Source organism: Kogia breviceps, chromosome 6 (genome assembly GCF_026419965.1).
Source record: "Kogia breviceps isolate mKogBre1 chromosome 6, mKogBre1 haplotype 1, whole genome shotgun sequence".
In the NCBI taxonomy this organism is placed as follows: Eukaryota; Metazoa; Chordata; class Mammalia; order Artiodactyla; family Physeteridae; genus Kogia; species Kogia breviceps.
Genome location: NC_081315.1, coordinates 83,359,866 through 83,384,781, shown reverse-complemented (window position 1 = coordinate 83,384,781; position 24,916 = coordinate 83,359,866). Strand labels below are relative to the sequence as shown.

At 42.5% G+C, this 24,916-nt stretch overlaps 1 protein-coding gene across 12 annotated transcripts in view; it reads right to left on the bottom strand.

Annotated features, from left to right (window-relative positions):
• RBM47 (RNA binding motif protein 47) overlaps positions 1-24,916 on the bottom strand; it is a 170,253-nt gene that overhangs the window by 9,245 nt on the left and 136,092 nt on the right. For 8 of the 12 annotated variants that reach the window (XM_067036217.1, XM_067036220.1, XM_067036219.1 and 5 more), the window contains 2 exons: positions 3,058-4,219; positions 1,976-2,182 (listed from right to left, as the gene is read on the bottom strand). In XM_067036217.1, coding sequence (XP_066892318.1) covers positions 1,976-2,182; positions 3,058-4,186 — 1,336 coding nt within the window. In that variant the 5' untranslated portion in view covers positions 4,187-4,219. The remainder of the gene's footprint in view (positions 1-1,975; positions 2,183-3,057; positions 4,220-24,916) is intronic. The other 4 variants (XM_067036224.1, XM_059067078.2, XM_067036225.1 and 1 more) reach the window with 1 other exon arrangement.

The following is a 24,916-nucleotide window of genomic DNA, read 5'->3' as shown; positions in this document are numbered from 1 at the left end:
ACAATACATAGTAAAAAATGGAAAATTCCCTAATTTTCTAATGGCCAGTCATAATAGCGAAGCAGTAGAGTGACTGCTTTTTTTGATGGTACCTGCCAATTCAAAGACATGTTTCTGTGAGTCAAGTCCAAAGGGCTCATTTCAACCAGAGATTCAAACAGACAGCAGTTATTGAATGTCAATGTATGATAAGGAGAGGTAAAAAGAAAAATACTAGCCCTGATTTGGGGGAGTTTGCGTGAGTGTGTGGTAGGTGTGTGTTGCAAGGAAGAGCAAGAATATTGAAATGCATACACAAAGTAACCTTTCACTTATGTTTTTTTCTCCAACTGTAAGTAATTTCTTCTAATAAAAGCTGACGATATAAGGTAAACAGAAATGACTGTGGGCTAAACAATGATACAGCCATTCGATAAAATATACCTAAAATCTTAACCAAATCTTTTACCTGCCTTTCCATCCATATGATCTTGTGCCCAGATACTTCACTACTGCCCTGGTGTTCCTCCTAAAATACATAGTTCTAATTTTCTGGATTAATCAGAAATAGAGGTCAAGGGGATAGGGCCCAGAAAGGGTTATAAGTTTGAGCTATATTTGAGTTGTACCAAGCAACTCTGGATTATTCTGGCTGTCAGCTACTCCATGCCCCAGAACACAACTCTATGCTTAAAGGTTGTTTAAGAGTTCTTTTCTCTAGTTAAATCTTAAGCTAATGCCAACAGGAGTCCCTTTCCCAACAAGAAGAAGTGACAAGTCTTGTATCCAGGCTCTGCTTTATGGAATTACAGAGAAAAACAGGATCTGTTTTACACTGCTTAAAGCACCAATGGCATTTATAAGGAAATCCAATCTAAGGAGTCACTTACCTGAAGAAATTGCATAATTTTTTCATAGGCATTAAAAAAAAAAAGAATCACCGGATTACTTCAAAAGGAAGCTCTACTGGGAAAATGCTTTGTAAGCTCTATGTGGCCAATGCCAACCTACGCCCCACTCGCACAGCTCCCTTGAGTCTGTTTCAGCCAGGGGAAGGAGTGCAGAGCTCAGCCAACAGAAAGTCAGAGAGGCTGAGCTTCGAAGTGAGGATGTTCTCAAAGAGTTCTTCAACCTACCCTCCATGAGACCGGGAAAAGGTCTGGAGGAGGATCAGGGCGGAATTTCCCATGTGTGGGCTTGTGTGGTGTGTGTAAATAGGGAGTCTGTGCTATGCTCACACTGTGGAGTTACATAAAGCTCCTTGCAGGTTAGGATCAGAAAGACCTGTTTCACATTAGGTGACCAATGAGCACTAACAATGTTGGAAAACTGGTTTGTGGGGCCTGGTTTGTGGAGGGTGGAAGCAAAGTTCAAGGCCCCTGGCTTGAATTACTTGAGTGCCCCTACCCTCAATCTACTGATCCAGCAAAAGGTGGAAATGAGAGCTGGAAATCAGCTGCAAAAACTTTCATTGCTATTCCCGGGCACTCTGGTTTGTTAAGACCATGACAAGAGACAGTAGTGTTATTTGCTCCTGAAGGGGAATTTTCTACCATTCCCAGCAACTCTCAGAACTAGCAAAGAAATGCGCCTTCTGGCTTCTGATGCATGTGGTAGAAATAGGCTTGAGTAAGGAGAAGAAAGTTTTTAGCTGGTAGAAGACACAGAAGAGACTCGTGTTCTTCTATCTCTGCACCCCCCCATCCCAGTCTGCCTAGTTGAGAATTTGCCTAATTGAAAAAAAGCCTAACAACTGGTGATACCCATTTGAAAAACCCACTATTGGAAAGTTTGACTTGAACGTGGTCAAAACTAGACTATCTCCCTAAGTTCTAGATAAGAAGGCCCAGGAGGCCACATTCTTTGCCTAATCTCCGGTTGCCTTTGAGAAGAGGAACCCATATGCAGATAAAAGTACCCAAGGAAGTCACTTCAAAGAGAGGGCTGGGGTTCAGGCTGAAAAGATCCATCCATTCTCACTCCGGTTTATACTGACCTGTACCAGGTTTAATGGCAACTGGATTGACGGCAGAGATTTCCAAATTCGGTACAAGTTCATATCCTTTTTCTTGTTGTTTTCCTTTTCCTTCATGATATCGGCTATATATACCACGGCCAGCAGAATATCCCCCAAGGTAGGAACCCCTGGGCCCTGGGGCTCTGTTGCCAGCTGCACCTCGACCCCGGCCTCTTATGCTGCCTGCTTATAATAACAACACAAAACATGATGAGCTACCAATAGCAACAGTACAGGAGGCGGACCTTAGCTCAAGGTTCCTGGCACTCAGGTGTTTGCGCTGGCTCTAAGCTGCAGGTGGCTACACTTCTGTCCTTCAGTAAGCTGGAAGATGGTTCACACCTTCTGTTCCAGCCTAGGTGCACCCTAAAATGTCTGCTTAATGCAAGAGATGAACTTGAAGGGTGAGTTCCTAGGACTGCAACTGCAGCTCCAATAAATAAAAATGTTCACAGACTGTAACAAAGTTAGTTGTGGAAGGGGAACTGCTAGTCACCTTTCCCATTTTATGCGTGAGAAAACAAGCGTCGGGAGGTTAAAGGGGCTGACTTCAGTCATAGAAGCAGTTCATCAGAGAACAGGACCCAGAAGCTAAGCATTCTGCCTCCCAGTGTAATGCCTGGTTTCATTATGGGCTAGCCAGTGACTACAAACAACAAAACAACCCAAACAAAAAACGCAACAACACTGTGCTCCCTAATCCCCAACATTCTAAAGACGTCACTTCACACGTAGTTTTTAACCTAAGAACCCAGAGCCTTGCGGATTAGCCCCACGGTAGGTAGGCCCTGGAAACTCTGAGCGCAGGAAGAGCTTGCATGCACCCATGATTCTACCACTCATCCTACACATACTAACGATCTGCATTTCTCTCAGTGCTGTAGAAGTGCATGCCTTAAGCGCCAGCAAAGAACAGAACCCAGAACCCACACCCAAACGAGGGTGGGTAGGGGGGGGTCGCCGTCCACCAGCTCGGTAAATGACAGCCACCACACCCCCGACGCCGCCCGCCTGGCAGACGCGGGTCCCTGGGCCTACCCAGGCAAGGAGTCCCCACTAACCTTTCACGAAGTAGTCCCTGTTGGGCCCAATGAGCGCGTTGTAGGGGTAGCCATAGTAGGCCAGCGTGTAGGGGTCGCAGGAGTACACGTAGCTGGGCTGCTGCACCATTGCCGCCTCGGCCGCGCCGCCGCCCTTGGCCGCCTTCTGGTAGCGGGAGTACTGCTCCTTGTCCACGGGCTTGGCCAGCGTCACCTCGAGGCACGAGCCCTCCAGCTCGGTGCCGTTGAGGTTGTTCATGGCGTGCACGGCGTCCTCGCGGCTGGCAAAGTGCACGAAGGCGTAGTCGCGGATCTTCTTGACGCGCTCCACGCAGCCCGGGTTGAACTGGCCGAAGCTCTTCTTGATGGTGTCCTCGGTGGTCTCGATCATGAGGTTCCGCACGTAGAGGATCTTCACGGTCTCCATCACGTCCTCGTCCACGTCGATCTCGGGCTCGGCCCAGTCCACGGCGATCTGGTGGCCCCAAAGCTGGATGCGTCCGGGCATGAGCTTGCGGCGCGCCATGGCGGCGGCGCGGTGGCTCTCGTACTCGACGAAGGCGAAGCCGCGGTTCTTCATCTTGTCGGCCGCGCTGGCGTAGACGATCACGTCGAGCACGCCCTCCGTGACCTTGGCAATCTCCTCCAGGATCTCCTCGCGCTTCTTCATCTTGGGGATGCCGCCGATGAAGAGGCGGCAGTTGTCCACGCTGCAGCACACGCCAAGCAGGCGGCCGGGGCGGATCTCGTAGTTGTTGAGCTCACGCACGGCGCGCTTGGCCTCGTGCTTGTGGCAGTACATGACGAAGGCGTAGCCACGGTTCTTGCCGTCGAAGTCCATCATGAGGCGCAGCTCGTAGATGCGGCCCACCGCCTCGAACACGGGCACCAGCTCGTCCTCGTACACGTCGCGCGGGATCTTGCCCACGAAGACCTCGCAGCCGCGCTGCGGGTGCGGACCTTCCCAGCCAGGCGGCGGGCCGCCGTACTTGCGCTGCCCGTTCTCCTGCACCATGCTGTAGCCCGTGCGCTCCATCAGCGCCAGAAGCGCCGCCTCGTTGGGCGCGCCCGCCACGCCCTCGGGCACCTTGGTGGAGGACCCAGCGGCCGGCTCGCTGCTCATGGCTGCGGTGGAATCCTCTGCGGTCATAATGTCAAAGGCATCCACGGCCCCGGCGGAAACCTGGGGGAGGCAGGAGGGAGAGGGTGAGTGTGGAATCTGCACCGAGTTGAGTCAGAACTTGACTTTTTTTTTTTCTTTCTTCTTCAAAGCCATACAAGACTCACGCTTAACTCTCAAGGTGGTTGAATGAGAAATAAGATGGAGACCGCTCTAGATATGCGGCAGCTCTAAAGTAGTCTAAATTGGGCAAGGTGTTTTGCAGGAAAAACCAGAAGTGACTCGGGGAAAAAAAATCAGAATGAGCAGGTACTTCCGCTTAGTCAGTAACCCAACAGCTTTGAAGCATAGAGAACCTGCTGTCCTTGTTGGGAAAAACTTCACGTTCTTGCGGCAGCTGGCAACATCTTTTGCTTAATCCCTGCACTGTCAAGTCAGACTGACTTCCTTTTAGTTACAGCATTTTACCCCCTTTATTTCTTTGACAGACAAAACCTCTTTCTTTGCTTTCTTTTTTAAGACAGCCTTTTCCATTTAGGAATGGAAGGAGGGCAATGTGTTCATATTGTTAAGGAAAAAACCGAGGAGGTGTTACCATAGAAGATACAGAGCTGTGTGCGGAAGCTTTTTACAAGGAAGAAATGGAACACCCACATTACCAAGGACTTGTCCTGGGAACTGTGCTAAGAGCTGGTAAGTCTGATTTTTACAGTGTCGTTCCCTATCAGCAAAATTCTTGGTATGAATCATTCATGGATTTGGAATCAGTGCACAAAGAGCTAGATGAATAAACTACACTACAGTTTTCAGAGAATTGTCACATGCATTATCTTATTTGATCTTCTTAATCTCCTTTCATGGGAAGTGATATTATCATTAGTCCCAAATGTCTACGGGGAAATAGGCTCAGAGAGGTTGAGTAAATTGCTCATTTTACACAGCAAGTATCAGCTCATATCAGGACTTGATTTCAAGGCATATGGCTCCAGATTCCATGTTCTTTCTTTGAAACCAGTGCTGAGCAACAGAACTTTCTGTGACGATGGAAAACCTGTCACTAGCCACTTGTGGCTACTGAATACTGGAAATGCGACTATTGAAGAATTTTTCATTTTACTTTAAAATTAAATAGCCACACCAGTGCAAGTCTAAATCATGCCACCTTCACTCCTATAGAATAGGGCTCATGGAAATGATTTTAAGTTATACAGTGAGAGATTATCACTAGGAGCTTCGTATTTTGCGTTTGTAAAGAACAGCTCTGATTAGCTTTTGAAAAAATGAAGTTTAGTTCATTTTTTTGGTCTATGATGGTATTCAAGTAAATTTTATGGAAATTAAGAAAAATAAGAAAAAAAGTTATTCCTAATTCTCCTACCCAGTGATAGCCACAATTAAACTTTCCCATCTTTCTTTCAATAGTTTCTTTTGGAGGGTGGGAGAGGTGGAGCTGGGCTTCCAATAAATTTACATCCTGCTGCTTTACTTCATTTTACAAGCATTCTTCCATGCTCTTAAAACTGTAAAAACATAATTTATAATAGCTGAATAAGGTTTCATCATTCAACTAAATTTTTTCCATTTTTTATCATTTAAAAAAATTTACAAGGCCAGACACTATAAAACTTTTAGAGGAAAACATAGGCAGAACACTCTATGACATAAATCACAGCAAAATCCTTTTTGACCCACCTCCTAGAGAAATGGAAATAAAAACAAAAATAAACAAATGGGACCTAATGAAATTTAACAGCTTTTGCATAGCAAAGGAAACCGTAAACAAGGTGAAAAGACAACCCTCAGAATGGGGGAAAATATTTGCAAATGAAGCAACTGACAAAGGATTAATCTCCAAAATTTACAAGCAGCTCATGCAGCTCAATATTTAAAAAAACAAACCACCCAATCCAAAAATGGGCAGAAGACCTAAATAGACGTTTCTCCAAAGAAGATATACAGATTGCCAACAAACACATGAAAAGATGCTCAACATCACTAATCATTAGAGAAATGCAAATCAAAACTACAATGAGGTATAACCTCACACCAGTCAGAATGGCCATCATCAAAAAATCTACAAACAACAAATGCTGGAGAGGGTGCGGAGAAAAGGGAACCCTCTTGCAGTGTTGGTGGGAATGTAAATTGATACAGTCACTATGGAGAACACTATGGACGTTCCTTAAAAAACTAAAAATAGATGGGCATATACCCAGAGAAAACCATAATTCAAAAAGAGACATGCACCCCAATGTTCATTGCAGCACTATTTACAATAGCCAGGACATGGAGGCAACCTAAGTGTCCATCAACAGGTGAATGGATAAAGAAGATGTAGCACATATATACAATGGAATATTCGTCATAAAAAGAAACGAGGGGCTTCCCTGGTGGCGCAGTGGTTGAGAGTCCGCCTGTCGATGCAGGGGATACGGGTTCGTGCCCCGGTCCGGGAAGATCCCACGTGCCGCGGAGCGGCTGGGCCCGTGAGCCATGGCCGCTGGGCCTGCGCGTCCGGAGCCTGTGCCCCGCAATGGGAGAGGCCACAGCAGTGAGAGGCCCGCGTACCACCAAAAAAAAAAAAAAAAAAAAAAAAAAAAAAAAAAAAAAAAAAAAAAAAAAAAAAGAAACGAAATTGAGTTATTTGTAATGAGGTGGATGGACCTACCAACTGTCATACAGAGTGAAGTAAGTCAGAAAGAGAAAAATAAATACCATATGCCAACACATATATATGGAATCTAAAAAAAAAAAAAAACAAAAAAAACAAAAGGTTCTGAAGAACCTAGGGGCAGGACAGAAATAAAGACGGAGACATACAGCATGGACTTGAGGACACGGGGAGGGGGAAGGGTAAGCTGGGACGAAGTGAGAGAGTGGCATGGACTTATATATACTACCAATGTAAAATAGATAACTATTGGGAAGCAGCCGCATAGCACAGGGAGATCAGCTCGGTGCTTTGTGACCACCTAGAGGGGTGGGATAGGGAGGGTGGGAGGGAGACGCAAGAGGGAGGAGATATGGGGATACATGTATAAGTATAGTTGATTCATTTTGTTATACAGCAGAAACTAACACATCATTGTAAAGCAATTATACTCCAATAAAGATGTTAAAAAAAAATTTACTACTGGGAATTCTACACAAAAATATTAAGAGAAATTTCAAGGATAATTAAGGTAAGTTTGATCCCTTAAAGAAAACAAAACAAAAGAAACGAAAATATAGGGATACAACAGAAGATATTTATTTGCCCGTTGGCCAACCAATACTTCTTTGGTTCATTTGCTGTAATATCAAGGGGCAGTACAGCTTAGCAGTGGTCCCCAAACTTTTTGGTGACAGGGACCGAGTTCGTGGAAGACAATTTTTCCTTGGATGGGGTGGGGGTGGGGGTATGGTTTCTGTATGATTCAAGCACATTACATTTATGGTATACTTTATTTCTATTATTATTACATTGTGATATATAATGAAATAATACAAGTCACCATAATGCTGATAGGAGGAGGAGCTCAGGTGGTAATGCGAACTATGGGGGGCAGCTGTAAATACAGATGAAGCTTTGCTCGCCCACCCTGCCGCTCACCTCCTGCTATGTGGCCAGGTTCCTAACAGGCCAGGGACCGGTACTGCAGAGGCTGGAGACCCCTGCAGTTTAGTGGGTTAGTGACTGACCACTGGAGCCAGAATGCATGGTTGTGTGTGAATCCTAAGCTCTAACACTTCCTAGTTGTATGACCTGGAGCAAGGATATTCAGCTACTCCATGCCTCAGTTTCCCTATCTATAAAATGGGAATGATGGCAGTAGTATTAACTTTGTTGAGTTTAGAGAAGTGAGTTAATACATACAAAGCACTTTGAACTATGCCTGGAACATTGTAAATGCTCAAGAAATGTCAGTTTTTATTCTTCATCCAAACTTCTGGGTAAAACTTCAGACCAATTCTTTCAGTTTAAGAGTAATTTTGACACTTTCTCAGTTCTTTAAAAACATCTGTTTGATACGGCTTCTATTCTTATTTTTAATTTGCTTTGCTCTTCAATTGCTTGAAGGCTGGTTTGGCAACATATCCAGTTATCATGTAGCCTTTCTTCTGGTATAAATTTGAAAATATATATCAGTTCCTGTAGTTTCATGTTGAAGCAGAAATTTCAATATCAAATGTGAACATGAAGATCTTTCCCTCCTTCCAAAAAGGAAGATAAGGATATATTCTTAAGAAGATTATTTGTACAAACACATATGCATTTGTAATCTGTGACCTGGGAAGCAAATGCCAGGTACATATGTAAACATATATGCGGGAATTCAAGATCTTACATAGTTGTCCTACATAAAACAGTGACTAAAGTCCAAAGGAACAGTCCTTATCGCTCTGGTGGGACATGTGGAGTTGACTTTTCATTTTCCTAAAATTGTACTTTGAAACTACCATTTAACACAAAAAAAGTTATATAACAGTCAGGCTAGAGGAGTCAATCCCAATTCCAACCCCATTAATTTCACCAAAAATTCTGCTGCTTTCAGTAACATAATCGTCTCTTTAAAAATAGTTATAGCTTATTTTCCTACATCTACGAGCCAGGAAAAGCCTTTTTTCCTGAGCTTTCATCATCTGGAATAAGTGAATCATGTTACTGGCCCCCTTTCCCTTTTTTCTTTGGCCACTAGGAAGTTCAGGATTGACTTTGTCACTTTATTTATTTTATTTATTACTTTTTTTGCAGTAAGCGGGCCTCTCACTCTTGTGGCCTCTCCCGTTGCGGAGCACAGGCTCTGGATGCGCAGGCTCAGTGGCCATGGCTCATGGGCCCAGCCGCTCCGCGGCATGTGGGATCTTCTCAGACCGGGGCACGAACCCACGTCCCCTGCATCAGCAGGCGGACTCTCAACCACTGTGCCACCTCTGATCTAGGAGATGTGCAGAGAACATCAATGAGACTAAGTAACAGAGATTCCTATTGCTAAGTAGTACAGTCACTTTTCCCTCTGTTTCCTATGCTGAGCAGTGACTTAATTTCAGGACAAAGTTTTAAGTTCTAACATATTTTAAAGAGTCTTCTTGAGCTGCCCCCCCCCCCCATTCTAAGCTGTTTTCCATTTAACTACATGGTCAAATTTGTGAGACCTAGAAGAAGAGACATCTGGTAAAGATTGCTGGCTCAGCTCCTAACACTTTTTTTTTTTTTTTTTTTTGCGGTACGCGGACCACTCACTGTTGTAGCCTCTCCCATTACAGAGCACGGGCTCCGGACACGCAGGCTCAGCGGCCATGGCTCATGGGCCCAGCCGCTCCACGGCATGTGAGGTCTTCCCGGACCGGGGCACGAACCTGTGTCCCCTACATCGGTAGGCAGACTCTCAACCACTGCGCCACCAGGGAAGCCCCACTCCTAACACTTTTATGTGAACAATTGCTTAAGATTTTAAAAGTGACACAAACACAGAAGAGTTTGTGTTCATTTATTCATTCATTCATTCTGCAAATATTTACTGAGCACCTACTATGTGCCAGATACCTGTGGACCTCATCCTCACAGAGCTTACCTTGAACCCACAGTGTGGCTTAGAGTCTGTACCACAGCTGCTTAACTCTCACCATTGGGATGAAATGATCCATGCAAAGCTCCAAGTGCTGAACCTAGCACCAAGTGCTCAAGAAATGTCAGCATAAGAAATCTGAACTTAGGGGCTTCCCTGGTGGCGCAGTGGTTGAGAGTCCGCCTGCCGATGCAGGGGACGTGGGTTCGTGCCCCGGTCTGGGAGGATCCCACATGCCGCGGAGCGGCTGGGCCCGTGAGCCATGGCCGCTGAGCCTGCGCGTCCAAAGCCTGTGCTCCGCAACGGGAGAGGCCACAACAGTGAGAGGCCCGCATACCGCAAAAAAAAAAAAAAAAAAAGAAAAAAAAAGAAATCTGAACTTAGAAAAAGAAAAAGATATATGAACTTGAGGTTCTTACCCCTATGTAGGATTCTTGCGTTTATAGGGAAATAAGCAAGAGGTTACCCCAGCCAACTTTAAACCAGTCAGAATGAGAAGCATAGCTTGTGAATTCTGGGGCAGACTGGCGTATCAGACCCTCCCAGATTCTGTTCACTGCAGGTAAGCTGTCTGGCAGTGTGATTCCCCATTGGTGATGTGGCTCAGGCGTCCAAGTTTAAGCCTGTTTCTCACCTAACCCTTGGCTATAGCAGTTTGCAAGAGGCTCTTCAGAAAGAACCTGAAGAGACTTGCTACACTGGATGCAAATGGTGCAGTCGTTCACAAGGATGCCAGATCCCCTGAGGCAGGACCCTCCCAACACAGAGCCATGCTCGCACATACTAAAAATGCATTAGTCTTCATTGAAAGCTGCTCGCATTAAACAAACATGGCAATATATTAAAAACAAATCATTTATTCACAGTTTGGCAGGTAAAACAGAGGAGAATATACTTTCAAATCAAGCTATTATTATTATTATTTTTTATGGTACGCGGGCCTCTCACTGTCGTGGCCTCTCCCATTGCGGAGCACAGGCTCCGGACGCGCAGGCCCAGCGGCCACAGCTCACGGGCCCAGCTGCTCCGCGGCATGTGGGATCTTCCCGGACCGGGGCACGAACCCGCGTCCCCTGCATCGGCAGGCGGACTCTCAACCGCTGCGCCACCAGGGAAGCCCTCAAGCTATTATTATTCTGAACTATTAGCTAGAATTTTTGTTGTCTTTATTTTAGGTTGAGTTTGAGCTTGTTGGGGTAACATAACATTTTGGGGTTAACTCAGACTTAAACCAGAAATCATCAAGGATCTGAATTCCCTTAGTACCAGTTTAGAGTACATTTCAGTAAGATTTTAACTTTGAAGTGGACTTTTTTTTTTTTGGCTGCACTGCACGGCATGCTGGGATCTTAGTTCCCCCACCAGGGATTGAACCCGGGCCCCCAGCAGTGGAAGCGTGGAGTCTTAACCAGTGGACTGCCAGGGAATTCCCTGAAGTGGGACATTTTAGAGGGCAAGGGATAACACTGTAAACACTGTACTGGGAAATATTTCCAGTGTTTACCAATCAGTCTTTACTTAGGATCAAAAATGAGCATGAGTTTACTCTAGAATTATGCAAACTACCAGTGAGCTTCGGTTCACAGGTGTGTGTTGTGTGTGTGTGTGTGTGTGTGTGTGTGTGTGCGCGCGCTTAATATGCAATTTGGAATTGGAATTCTTGGGAGAGTTTTATTCGCTGACCAACAGACACACTGCAATTTGAAGTTAATATTCAGTGGCGAGCAGCGTCTTCCAGCACTAGATGAAATTTAATCCAGTAGAAGGTTTTAGAATGTATTTATCCAAGAGGTAATTCTATCTCTGTTTGCAGTTAGAGTTCTATTCTTATGTCCCCTTATTTATACCATAAAATGTTTGTCTTTACTCATAGCCACTTCTTAGGCATGACCTCATATACACAATGTATAGATATAATAAAACATATGCCATTCAGGTTAAGAGCAAAGACTTTGGAGTTGAAGAAATAGGAGTTCAGATCATGACTGTGCCACTTACTCGCCACGTCATATGAGGCTTCATGTCTACATCTCAAAGATAGTGCTAGTAATAGCACCCATTTCAGAGTATTGGCTCCAAGATCAAATGACATTTAGTGCCACACATCAGGGGGGGAACAGAATCGAAGACCAGCTTCTGCAAAAAGTTTCCAAGATTTGGTCTCACGCTGAGAGGTTATCTTACTGCCCTATGTCAAGTTACCACCACCCATTAGAGTAAACAGCAGAGAGCACACTCCCACCACCAGGCAGGCCTCTGGCATGGGGACATTTCTGTTACCTCAGAGTCTGAACGTGTAAAAGAAGTCCTGCTCAAACAGGAGGCAGAACACTTGGAATTTACCTGGGGTCCCACACAATAAGCTGGAGACTGAAGCCCAGTCTCTCTCTCTCTCTCTCTTTTTTTTTTTTCTATCTCAGCCGGCAACCTTGTGCTATTTGAAGGTGTGATCCTTGGGAGACACAAAAATCCTCCCATGTCTCTCTTTTATTTAGGGAAAATTCTGGAAGGATAAAGAGGCACTAGAATAATGACATTCTGGGCCATTCCTTCTGTCGGGTCCTGGCTAATCTGAGAAGAGTTAATTGTATTGTTGCTTAAGCTGTATTGATGCTTGTACAGATTTTGTTACGGCAAGGCGCATCATTCAGTGAATGACTGATAAACAGATGAAAGCCAAGAGGCTCACTTTTCCCAGGCATTTCTATCAGCTCATCCCTGAAAATGAGGCATTTGGCTGTGGGTTCCCAAGGACGCTGGCTGTGTACCAGGAGAGGGGTAGCACCACCCACTCCAGAGAGGTGGTGTGGGGGAATTTTCTATGGGGCTTTGGCAGCACATAAATACCCATTAAGAATCGGCTATCTGGTTCCCTTTAAATAAGCATTACACACGTATACTTTTTCTCAACAGGTTAATGGGATAATGCTGAAAACAATGAAACCTGCAAATTCGGCCACATCTGTCTCCTGGATTAACGTTTTCCCAAACTGTGAACAAGCAGTAGGAGGGACTTCTAGTTTCACCCCTTATCTTGGCTCTTTTGACCTACACCTTTGAGGGATCTGGCTCAGAACAGAAAGGATGACTGCCAGACAGATACCGGAGGAGGAGGAGAGCAGCGATGGCTTGTATCATAATAGTAGCTTGAATTTATAGTACAGTGTTTGGCAACTTATAAAATTCTTGCACATACATAATCTAATAACCTAAAATCCCAGAATCTGAGCTGCAAAGGAACCTTGGGTATCATTTAATCCAAAGTTTCTGAACTTCATTCCCTACTGCCATTTTGGGTGTGATAATTCTTTGTTTTGGGGCGCTGTCCTGTGCACTGTAGGATGTTTCATAGCATCTCTGCCCTCTACATGTCCACCCCCGCTCCACGTGTGACAACCAAAAATGTTTCCTGGGGGGCAGAATTGCTCCCTGTTGAGAATTACTGATCGAATCTATCTTGGCGTTTTAAACAGATTATACACTTACACATGGGAGGTACTAATTAAATAGTAGTACCTCCACATCCAGCATGGGCTTGGTGTCTTGATCTGGCTCTTCCTGTCAAGACAGAACTGTGCAACATTTTTCAAAGGTCCAAGGTAGTGTTTTTTGGATACCAAACTACTCATTTAATTTAGTTGAAAACCTATCGATTTTATTTTTCAAAGCAAAGAACTACCACCATAAAGCTCTATCACACTGATTCTGTCGTCAAACTGATTTGTCATCCAGCAAACTGACAGGCCTGGGTCACACAAATACCACTTTTGCAATCAGGCTAAGGATGTGCCAAGCTATAGACATGCCTCATTAAATTCAGACCCCTCTGCTTCATGGACATGTGAAAACTGCTGACAATCTGGTTTTTAAGACTTAGACCTTTCTCTGGTGTCACTGCTGGTTTCTAATTATGTAGAAAGCTTCACTTAAGATTCAGATTTGTGGACTGCCCTGGTGGCGCAGTGGTTAAGAATCCACCTGCCAATGCAGGGGACACGGGTTCGAGCCCTGGTCCGGGAGGATCCCACATGTCGCGGAGCAACTACGCCCGTGTGCCACAACTACTGAGCCCATGTGCCACACCTACTGAAGCCCGCGTGCCTAGAGCCCGTGTTCCACAATAAGAGAAGACACTGCAATGAGGAACCCGCACACCGCAACGAAGAGCAGCCCCCGCTCGACACAACTAGAGAAAGCCCACGCGCAGCAACGAAGACCCAACGCAGCCAAAAATAAATAAATTTAAAAAAAAAAAAAAAGATTCAGAGTTGTTTTTTTTAAAGACACACTATGAACAATCACTGTAAATGTGCTCTTGGAACACAGTCAATTTACTGATACTAAAATCAACTTCTGTACCCCTTAGGCAGAAGGCAATGAACTGATGAAATAGATGATCAAACAATATTTGTGTATGTGTTCATTCATTCACTCACTCATTCAGTCAAACACTTGCTGATTGAACTCACTGAACACTTGCTGTATGCCAGGCCATGCTAGGTGCTTGGCAATACAGTGGTGACTACTGCACAGTCCTTGGGGTTCCTAGTCTAGCAAGGGTGGACAAAGAAGGAGGGAGAGGAGAGAGAGCAGAGCAAACATGGGCAGCCACTTAAGATTATTTAACCCTAGGAGGACACATATGTTCTTTCAATAAACATTTTATTGAGTGCCGAAGGTATGACAGTGGCTTCGTAAAGTATACAAGCAACAATGAACCATGGGTCAAAACAGAACCCAAGGAGTGAGTGACCCAGCTATAACAGGTGGACAAGGACTGAAAATCTGCACATCTGGTTTAATTATATTTAGAGACAGATGGAAATTCTGCAAGGTGAAGCTCTCCTTATCCTCCTACACTTAAAGTTACATTATCATATATCGCATTACTGCAAACATAATACCCAATGATGTTGTAGTGGAATGAATTAATTAAAATCATGAAAATCAAAATCAATTTTATTGAGCATCTTTATAAGCCGAACAGTCTGCTGACTGCCATCATTTGGCACAGTGAGATGATTTCAGAGGGGGACTGGGATCCAAGGCATGTCTAGCATTTCTGGAAATGTGGCTGGAGAGTGTATTTCACTTATATGCTACAAAGAGGGTGGCATAAAAGACAATAGATGACTTAAATGCAATCCTCCCTGGAGGGAAGGAGATGGGCCACAAATAATCAAAGAATTTCCGTAACATATGGTTTTAAAACTCTTGAGTTAATGATAGCTACGATTTTGACCAATTATTATGTGCATAAGTCACCTTAAGGAAGTTATTTGATTTTTCGTAACACCCCTATGAGATGAAGTTTAAAATGCAGGCTCTAGAGCAGGGGATCAGCAAACTACAGCCAGAGGGCCAAATTCAACCCTGTGGCTGTTCTTATAAAGTTTTGTTGGAATGTAGCCATGCCCATTTGTTTACATATTGTTTACGGCTGCTTTCATGCTACAATGGCAGAGTTGAACTGCTGCAGCAGAGACTAGTGTGGTCCACGAAACCTAAAATATTTACTGTCTGGCCCTTTAGAGCAAAAGACCTGGTCTAGGGTCAGATTTCCTGGGTTTGAGCCCTAGTTCTTTAACTATGGAGCTGTATGACATTGGTTAAGTTACTTAAAGTCTTCGTTCCTCACCATCCTCATCTGCAAAATGAAGCTGGTGGTAATAATAATCACTATCTCAAGACGTCACTGTGAGGAATAAATTACATAATATATACCAAGTGCTTAGAACAAAACCAAGTATATACTAAGGGTTTGATAAATGTTGGCTATTATTGCCTCCTTTTTTTTTTTTTTGCGGTATGCAGGCCTCTCACTGTTGTGGCCTCTCCCGTTGCGGAGCACAGGCTCCGGACGCGCAGGCTCAGAGGCCATGGCTCACGGGCCCAGCCGCTCCTCGGCATGTGGCATCTTCCCGGACCGGGGCACGAACCCGTGTCCCCTGCATCGGCAGGCGGACTCTCAACTACTGCGCCACCAGGGAAGCCCTTGCCTCCTTTTTAAAGATCAGGAGCTTGAAGCTCAGAGCAATCAAATAACTTACCCAAGACCACTCAGAATTGAAATTTAGCTGATGACAAAGCCCAAGCTCTTTCTACCATGGTACTCTGCCTTTGCTATTTTCTTAGTAATAGGAGAGTTAGGGATAGCCAGTGTTAACAGAATAAAAACAATATCAAGGAGAGATGGACATTGGTTAACAGAGTTGAAGGGAAACTCAAGCACAGATCCACAGTAAAACTGTTGGAAAACCATTCCTTTCTACCAAATGCCTCACTGCACCTGCCACCCTCCCCACTCCTCTTCAGAGAGTTCTACCAACTGTTCCATAGCCTATTTCTGGCCCTTTATAAAGTAGTTACTAGGTTCAAATGATAATTTTAGACTTTAAAAAAATCTATTGAATTAAATTCTTAAATGGAAATGTTCAGGGACTAGAATTCACATAATCCAAATGTTTAAGTGAGAATATGGGACTACGAAGTGGTAGTGGGATGGGCTTACCCAACCCAGGCTCTGGAGTCAGACTGCCTGGCTTATACCCTGGCTCTACCGCTTGAGAAACAAGTGTCATCACACCAGTCACTTTAATCGTTCGTGAGCCTCAGTTTCACCATCTATAAAATGGTAATAATATACCTCACAATGTTGTGAAGATTAAATGATAATGCATATAAAGCACTTAGAAAACTACTTGGCTATATTAAATGCTCAAATTGACTATATTTTATATTTTCATATCCTATATAATTTTTAAATTATTATTATTTCAGTTGGGCAAAATAGCAGATGTTTTTCAAGGATGTTCTCTTGGGAGAGAACGATATAGCCACAGCTTAGAATCACAAATTTTCTGCTTGACAATTTAATTTTAAAAGCTAAAGAATCTGAGGGAATTTACTCCCAGATTTTTGTGGATAAACTGGAAGGGAACTTCTATAGCTATTATGTTCTATATTTATATAGGAAAATGCTTTAAGACATTGTAAATGTGAAATGTTATAATCATGCATTTTTAAAGCTAATGATTATGCAAAAAGCAAACACTACGTTCTTTTTGATATTTGTTCAACTGTGTATTATATTCTTTTTATTACTACTTAGTATACCTACACTAATGCTTTGTGTCTACTCACTGAATGTAGTAGTAAATATTGTTTATTAACTATGATATCTTCAAATTACCACTGCAAGTTTAAGAAGGTTACCTGGGAATAAAATTCACAGAAAAACTTTATGTGCCAGCATTGGAATATATGAACTGGTAGTTTGATGAATGGTTATTTTTATTATAAAAATATTCTTTAATTTGCAAAGGGATTTATAATAGAGTTCCTTTAGATAGGAAGTCCCCTATGTCATCTAGAATATGATTCAAGTTATTAAAAAATTGATCTCTCTCTATATATATCTTTCCTGTATATACCTTCCCTATACTGATATATACCTACAAACTATGCCAAAGTATCAGTCCCATTTTCTTAATGGAGAAACTGGATGATCATGTGCTTAAGTTCAAGATCACAATTACACAGTGATAAAATTGGAATTATAATTTAATAAAGGAACCTTATCTTTGGGATGATAGTCTCTAGTTTAACTTCTGTTTGACAATAGAGTCCATTTACATTCAAGACAAAATCTGGGCAGTCCAAATATAGTAGAGATCCAGATATCTATAGCTTTTTAAAAATTCTAAAATTTGTGTGTAAAGCATATTTTTCATTTGCTTAGTTTCTTGAATTTATGCCAAAACAGATTTAGAAGTGAACTTTCCCAAACATAAGCTTACACAGTCTTTACGATGATGTGTAAATGCTCTTCCTTTCCTCCAATTTCAAACTATATTTGCAAGTGGTAGTTATATAGTAATAATATGGTCTATTATTACTATGCCATATTATACATAAGTACATGCTCTATGGGATATGTTCTTATATTACCTTCTGGTGGTATGTCAAATAGTAGTATATAAGAATATCATAGGTCTCTTTGTAAGAAAATTGACAAACTGCCTGTTCTGAAACAAAGACTCTGAAATGGAGTGACACAGTCAAACATTAGCTTCAGTTTTAGGTGTGACCTTCTGATTTTGTTTGGTTAACATTAGTCATTTCAGTTCTGACTATGAAAAGATATCTGCTACCACAGGAAAAAAACCAGATCCTGTTTAATGTTGATGTCCTTGCATTTCATTGCCAAGTATCCCAAGGCAATAGTTACAGTGAAATAGCATTTGGCCAGAAATACTCTCAATGCTGAATAAGCCATGGGTTACTTTCTTCTACAAATGTTTAAGTTGAATGTGGGTTATTTTTGAAGTTAAAAATATTTTAAAATACCACAACAATACGACTATAATAGGCTCTTTGTGAGAAAAAATATAAAAGAAAGTAAACTTTATAGTGGGAGGCAAAGAAGATATGCATTAAAATGCAACTTTAAACTAACCCCCAAATTATATTTTTTTATTCATCAAATGGTTAAATATTATTCTCCCTTTACTACCTTTCTACCTTTGGTCTTCCTCTGGTGATATCTGGTTTATTATTATTATTATTTTGCATATAGTGAGAAACAAAAATGATAGTTTAAAGAACAGGTCCTTCTAGCAAAAGTATGGCTAAAGTTAAACCCTAATACTCAGTAGCTTAATTCTTATTATAAAAACCTGGACTCTATTAGAAATGGGGCCATTGGAGACAGGTCCCTTTATAACAGAAAAAGTCAAATTCACTTTCTATTATGAAGTGATTTTAGACATTTTAGGCTTTTTCCACTTTCTTCTACACTGTTTGAAATGTATTAGAAAAATTAAAAGAATATGGTTTAGGGGCTTCCCTGGTGGTACAGTGGTTAAGAATCTGCCTGCCAATGCAGGGGACACGGGTTTGAGCCCTGGTCCGGGAAGATCCCACATGCCATGGAGCAACTAGGCCCGTGTGCCACAACTACAGAGCCTGCGCTCTAGAGCCTGCGAGCCACAACTACCAAGCCCACGAGCCACAACTGCTGAAGCCCACGTGCCTAGAGCCCGTGTTCTGCAACAAGGGAAGCCACCGCAATGAGAAGCCCACGCACCACAACAAAGAGTAGCCCCTGCTCACCACAAGTAGAGAAAGCCCGCACGCAGCAACAAGGACCCAATGCAGCCCAAAATAAATAAGTATATTAAATAATTTTTTTAAAAAAAGAATATGGTTTATCTTATTAGGTATAATTGAAGCTTTTCAAAGGCAGGGACCTTTATTTTGGTATCCCCAGTGCCTAGCACTGAATGAAAAAATATTTCAATAAAGGAAGAAATTAATGAAAGAACCAGTGAATGAGCCCTGTCTTTTATAAGAAACATGGTAGGATAAAGCTACAAAAAGAATTTTAATATTATGTATAACTACCAGTAAATTGCTTTGGATATTTTTTTCTATTTATACTTACCGATTTATTTAACTTTTGAGGTTTACCTGCATTTAGAACTGTGTACAAATAGCCGTGCCAAATACTGTGCAGGGTCTGTCGACATGATCAGAAGAAGCACAGTAAAGAATGGATAGGTCAGCTTTGGTACAGGAGCTGGCATTTCTAATACACAGCTCAGGCACCAGCAGTGTCAAGGGGAAAAGCCCCGCCAACCACTGATTGATGGGCTATATCGAAGGCTCCCTAGAAACTTCTTGGTAAAGCAGGCACTGGTCAGGCAGCTGGAGAACTTCCATGACTTTTGTTTTTTGCCTGAGCCGATAAGCTTAGCTTCTACTATATTGTCTCAGGGATTTGGTAGCGATTTTCTGCCACCACAAGGAAATAAGCACAAAGACAGTGCCTGACCATGAAGGCAGTTTCCATATGCTCTCTTATGTGCAGGTGTTTTGAAAGGCTGGGTGTTACAGTGCTTCAGCTCACACATTGGGATAATAGGATCCTTTTCTCCCTGCTATTTCTCTGCTCCTGAGCAGTTCTCTACCATGCAGTAGTGGGTCTTGATGACGTGGAAGAGAAATCACAAACTAATCTGATACTGAATAGAATATAGAAGTTCACAAATGTCTATGTAGGAAATCTCCAAGTTTCTTGATCCAGTAGTGTCACTTACCTATCTGTCTTGACACACAGGCAAACAACCTCTTGTTCAGAGGGGAAAAGGTAGGGAAGCAACAATGGGACCTCTGGTTTTAGGGGAGAAAAAAATCACTATTGCCGTCTTTCCTCCTTATTCATATTTCTTCATAATTTCTTTTTCTTAATTATTTTTTCTCTTTCTCATATTAAATTCTCATTTAATATCCCTGGTTTTCAAATGTAAATACCTGGTTAGTAAGTACCCCAGAGTAACATATAGGAATAGAGCGATGTTACTGTCTGATTAGTAGCTGTTTGCTTTAATCCTTGCTTAAATAACACACATACACACACACCCCACTTTTTACCGGGTATTCACTACTTGAACAAAATGTAGTAATATATGGTTTTAAACTAGGGAAAGGAAGAGAGTTTCTCAATTACAAATTATTTAAGTACTAAATTGCTAACTTTTTCAAGGTAGAATTTGCAGAGGTTACTTTTTTTTTTTTTTTTGGTGGGTCGGGCATAGGGAAGTTGCTCTATTCTGAGGAAACGTATTTATTAAAAGAAGAAGAAGAGAGGGTGGAGGGGAAGGAGAACCAGTTTTCCCAGTCTCTATAGTTTAACTAGGCAGTTAAAGTTAACTGGAAATTTACATAAAAGTTACATAGAGTATAAAAGTTATACAGAAAGCAGAACTATATTAGTTAAAGAAACTCATGAAATATAGACTGAAATTTAAGAATGGAAATGAACAGAAAATATATCTCCAGAGTTTTCCTGAACCTAGGGCATTTAGAATAAAATGGTCAAGTGTCAGGAAGCTTATGATTTTTCAGGTATAATAAACTCCTGGGACTATTGCCGGAGATGTAATTGCTGTTCACGTCTCATGCAGTCCATACTTTCCTTGTGTGCACTTGGAGTTAATATTTCAATTGAAAAACTAGCATACCAACAAAAATGCCCCTGATTTAAGCTAATCATTTATTCCCAGTCTCACAGGGAAATACTGGATATTCTTTGAGTTAATAAAGTGTGAAATCATTTTAATGCTTCAAGGGAAATATAGTACACCAGTCTTGCAAACTGTTTTTAGAAGGTGTGGCTTAGCTTATCCCACCTGACATCAGAAAACTTAATAGGCTTAGTTATTTCCTTTTTCTCTAAGTCGCCTTTTATGGCAAAGAGAAGATGAGGACCTAGAGCAGCAAATAGTTTATGTCTGTAAACCAGTCCCCATGAAAAACAAGGGGGGACAGACTGGGTCACAGTGTGTTTCTCATAGGTCCTGAAGTCAGAGTCTTAGTAGATAAACACTAATTTATTTGAGATTTGGATGCCCAATTGCCAATACTGGGTTCTTTTTTTTTTTTTTTTTTGCTGTATGCGGGCCTCTCACTGCTGTGGCCTCTCCCGTTGCGGAGCACAGGCTCCGGATGCGCAGGTCCAGCGGCCATGGCTCACGGGCTTAGGTGCTCCGCCGCATGTGGGATCTTCCCGGACCAGGGCACGAACCCGTGACCCCTGCATCGGCAGGCGGATTCTCAACCACTGCGCCACCAGGGAAGCCCCCAATACTGGGTTCTAATGTTGAGAATCTAATTCATGTGCAGAATCCTACAACTATGAGTTATGTTAGTGGGGCGATGTTATCTCCGAGCCTGTCAGAGCAGCGAGTGCAGGGCAGACCTTTGGTCCTGGTGATACTGGATGAGGCAGCTTACACGGCCTGGTAGTTTCTTCTTCTCAAGATTCTGCAAGTGAAGGCTAGGCAGACCTTCACATTTTACACTGTAAGCACATTTAGGTTCTGTCCACTGTAAAACAGAACTAGGATAACTGTTTTGGAAATACAGTTTGCCCACATAACTGTGGCTAATATAGTTTGGTTTCTCTAAAGCAGCACCAAGAGAAATTTATTTTTGTACAAACAAAAATAAATAAAAATTTGCTGTAGCCCACAATTCACACTCACAGTGCATCATGGAGTGACCTCTCTCTTTTCCTCTGCTGCCAAGTATATGTACATATCACACACACACACACACACACACACACACGAACACAACACATACATACACACTCCCTTTTTTCTTCTCAGCCTAAAATGCTATCTACCTTTGCTGTTCTTTTTTTTTTTAACATCTTTATTGGCATATAATTGCTTGACAATGGTGTTAGTTTCTGCTTTATAACAAAGTGGATCAGCTATACATATACATATACATATATCCCCATAACTCCTCCCTCTTGCGTCTCCCTCCCACCCCTCACACCAGTCAGAAGGGCCATCATCAAAAAATCTACAAACAATAAATGCTGGAGAGGGTGTGGAGAAGAGGGAACCCTCCTGCACTGCTGGTGGGAATGTAAATTGATACAGCCACTATGGAGAAGTGGGCTACATCAAAATGAAAACTTTTGTGAATCAAAACACTGTAACGGGGCTTCCCTGGTGGCGCAGTGGTCGAGAGTCCGCCTGCCGATGCAGGGGACACGGGCTCGTACCCTGGTCCAGGAAGATCCCACATGCCGCGGAGCGTCTGGGCCCGTGAGCCATGGCCGCTGGGCCTGCGCTCCGCAACGGGAGAGGCCACAACAGTGAGAGGCCCGCGTACCACAAAAAAAAACCAAAACAAAACACTGTAAGCAGAATGAAAAGGCAACCCATGAAACAGGAGAAAATAATTTCTCAAAATATTAAGGAATTAATATCCAGAGTATACAAAGAACTCCTACAATTCAACAATAAAAAAGCAAACCAACCAATCTAAAAATAGGCAGTTCTCCAAAGATGATACACAAATAGCAAATAAGCATAAGATGCTCAACATCACTAATCATTAGGAAGATGCAAACCAAAACCACAATAATATACCACTTCATACCTGTTGGGATGTCTATGATTTAAAACAAAATAGAAGGGCTTCCCTGGTGGTGCAGTGGTTAAGAATCCGCCTGCCAATGCAGGGGACACATGTTCGATCACTGGTCCGGGTAGATCCCACATGCCGTGGAGCAACTAAGCCCGTGCGCCACAAGTACTGAGCCTGCGCTCTAGAGCCCACAAACCACAACTACTGAAGCCTGCGTGCCTAGAGCCCGTGCTCCACAACAAGAGAAGCCACCGCAATGAGAAGCCCGCGCACGGCAACGAAGAGCAGCCCCCGCTCGTGGCAACTAGAGAAAGCCTGCGCTCAGCAACGAAGACCCAATGCAGCCAAAAATAAATAAAATAAATAAATTTATAAAAAACAACAACAACAATAAAAAAACAGAAATAAGTGTTGGCAGGAATGTGGAGAAATCGGAACCCTTATGCATTGTTGGTGGGAATACAAAATGGTGCAGCTGCTGTGGAAAACAGTATGGTAGATCCTCAAAAACTTAAACATAGAATTATCACATGATCCACCTGTTCCACTACTGCATTTATACTCAAAAGAATTGAAAACAGGGATTCAAACAGATATTAGTACCACCCATGAGCATAGCAGTATTATTCACATAGCCCAAAGGAAATAACCCATATGTTCAGCAATGCATGAATGGATTAACAAAATGTGGTATATATACAAAATAGAAAATTATTCAGCCTTATAAAGGCAGGAAATTCTGGCACATGCTACAACATGGATGAACCATGAAAATATTATGCTAAGTGAAACATGCCAGACCCAAAAGGACAAATATTGTATAATTCCTCTTATATGAGATACCTGGAATAGTCAAATTTATAGAGACAAAACAGAATGGTGGTTGCCAGGAGCTGGGGGAAGGGAGGAATGGAGATTATTGTTTAATGGGTACAAAGTTTCAGTACAGGAAGATGAGAAAGTTCTAGAGATGGATGGTGGTGATATTTGCACAACAATGGGACTGTATTTAATGTCTCTGAACTGTACACCTAAAAATGGTTAAAATGGTAAATTTTACATTATGCATATTTTACCACATACACAAAAAAAAAGAGTCATGGAAAACCAGCAAAGTTAATATATGGAATGAAAGGGAGGAAGGAATGAAGATTTTTAAGAGAAAATGGGAAAATGATTAGACAAATGATGTTCTAGGTTATGCAGCTTTTTTCTTTACGATTCAAATTGCAAAGAGAGGCAAATGATCAATATATTGGCTTTTCAACTGAGACTTTTCAAATGTGTGAAATCTAGTCAAAAAGTGTCCTTGTTCCAAGATTAAGATTAGAGCTAGTCTTAGGTATTATTACAATTCCTTCATGCTTTTAGATTTTGGAAGTTGTTCCAACATATATGTAACTCTTTTTTCTAAGTACAAAACAAACCGGTATTACAAAGTGGCACAAAATCTGAGTAGAAAGGAATCCAACAAATATTTATGAAGTATCTACTGTGTGTTAAAATGCAAGGGACAGTCTACTTCAAAGAGAGAGCAATGGCCAGTGGCAGACTTTCTTGCTAAAGTTTGGCCCAGTCTCCCTGACATTGCTCAGTGTATCTCAGTAGTTGAGTCAGACTTTTTTTTTTTTTTTTTTTTTTTGCGGTACGCGGGCCTCTCACCGTTGTGGCCTCTCCCGTTGCGGAGCACAGGCTCCGGACGCGCAGGCTCAGCTGCCACGGCTCACTGGCCCAGCCGCTCCGCGGCATGCGGGATCTTCCCGCACTGGGGCACGAACCTGTGTCCCCTGCATCGGCAGGCGGACTGTCAACCACTGCACCACCAGGGAAGCCCGAGTCAGACAATTTTAACATTTCTGGTAGATGTAAGTGGTAATGGCGAAGGATAGCTAAATATTCATAAGCTTATTTACTCCTTAAACCTGTTTGGTGTGTTCCAAAGTTAGAAAATCTGATTAAAATTCATAAACAGTACCAGTACTAGGACAGACTTTCAGTGTATGGGTGGTGAGGATGATGATTGACAGAACTTGTCTGTAGAAACGATCACTTTAAAATTCTAGTCATGACTCCAAATTTCTGTGAAGCCCACTGATCATTCCTTTGCTTTGAGGATCCTCGGCCTTTGCTATTTTATCTATTACTTATGAATTATAGATGTTAGAGCTAAAAGAAACCTTAGAGGCCATCTTGAAGGATTTTCCTATTACTTTACTTTTACATTTAAAAATATGATTAACTTGAAATTTTTTCCTAGTATTTA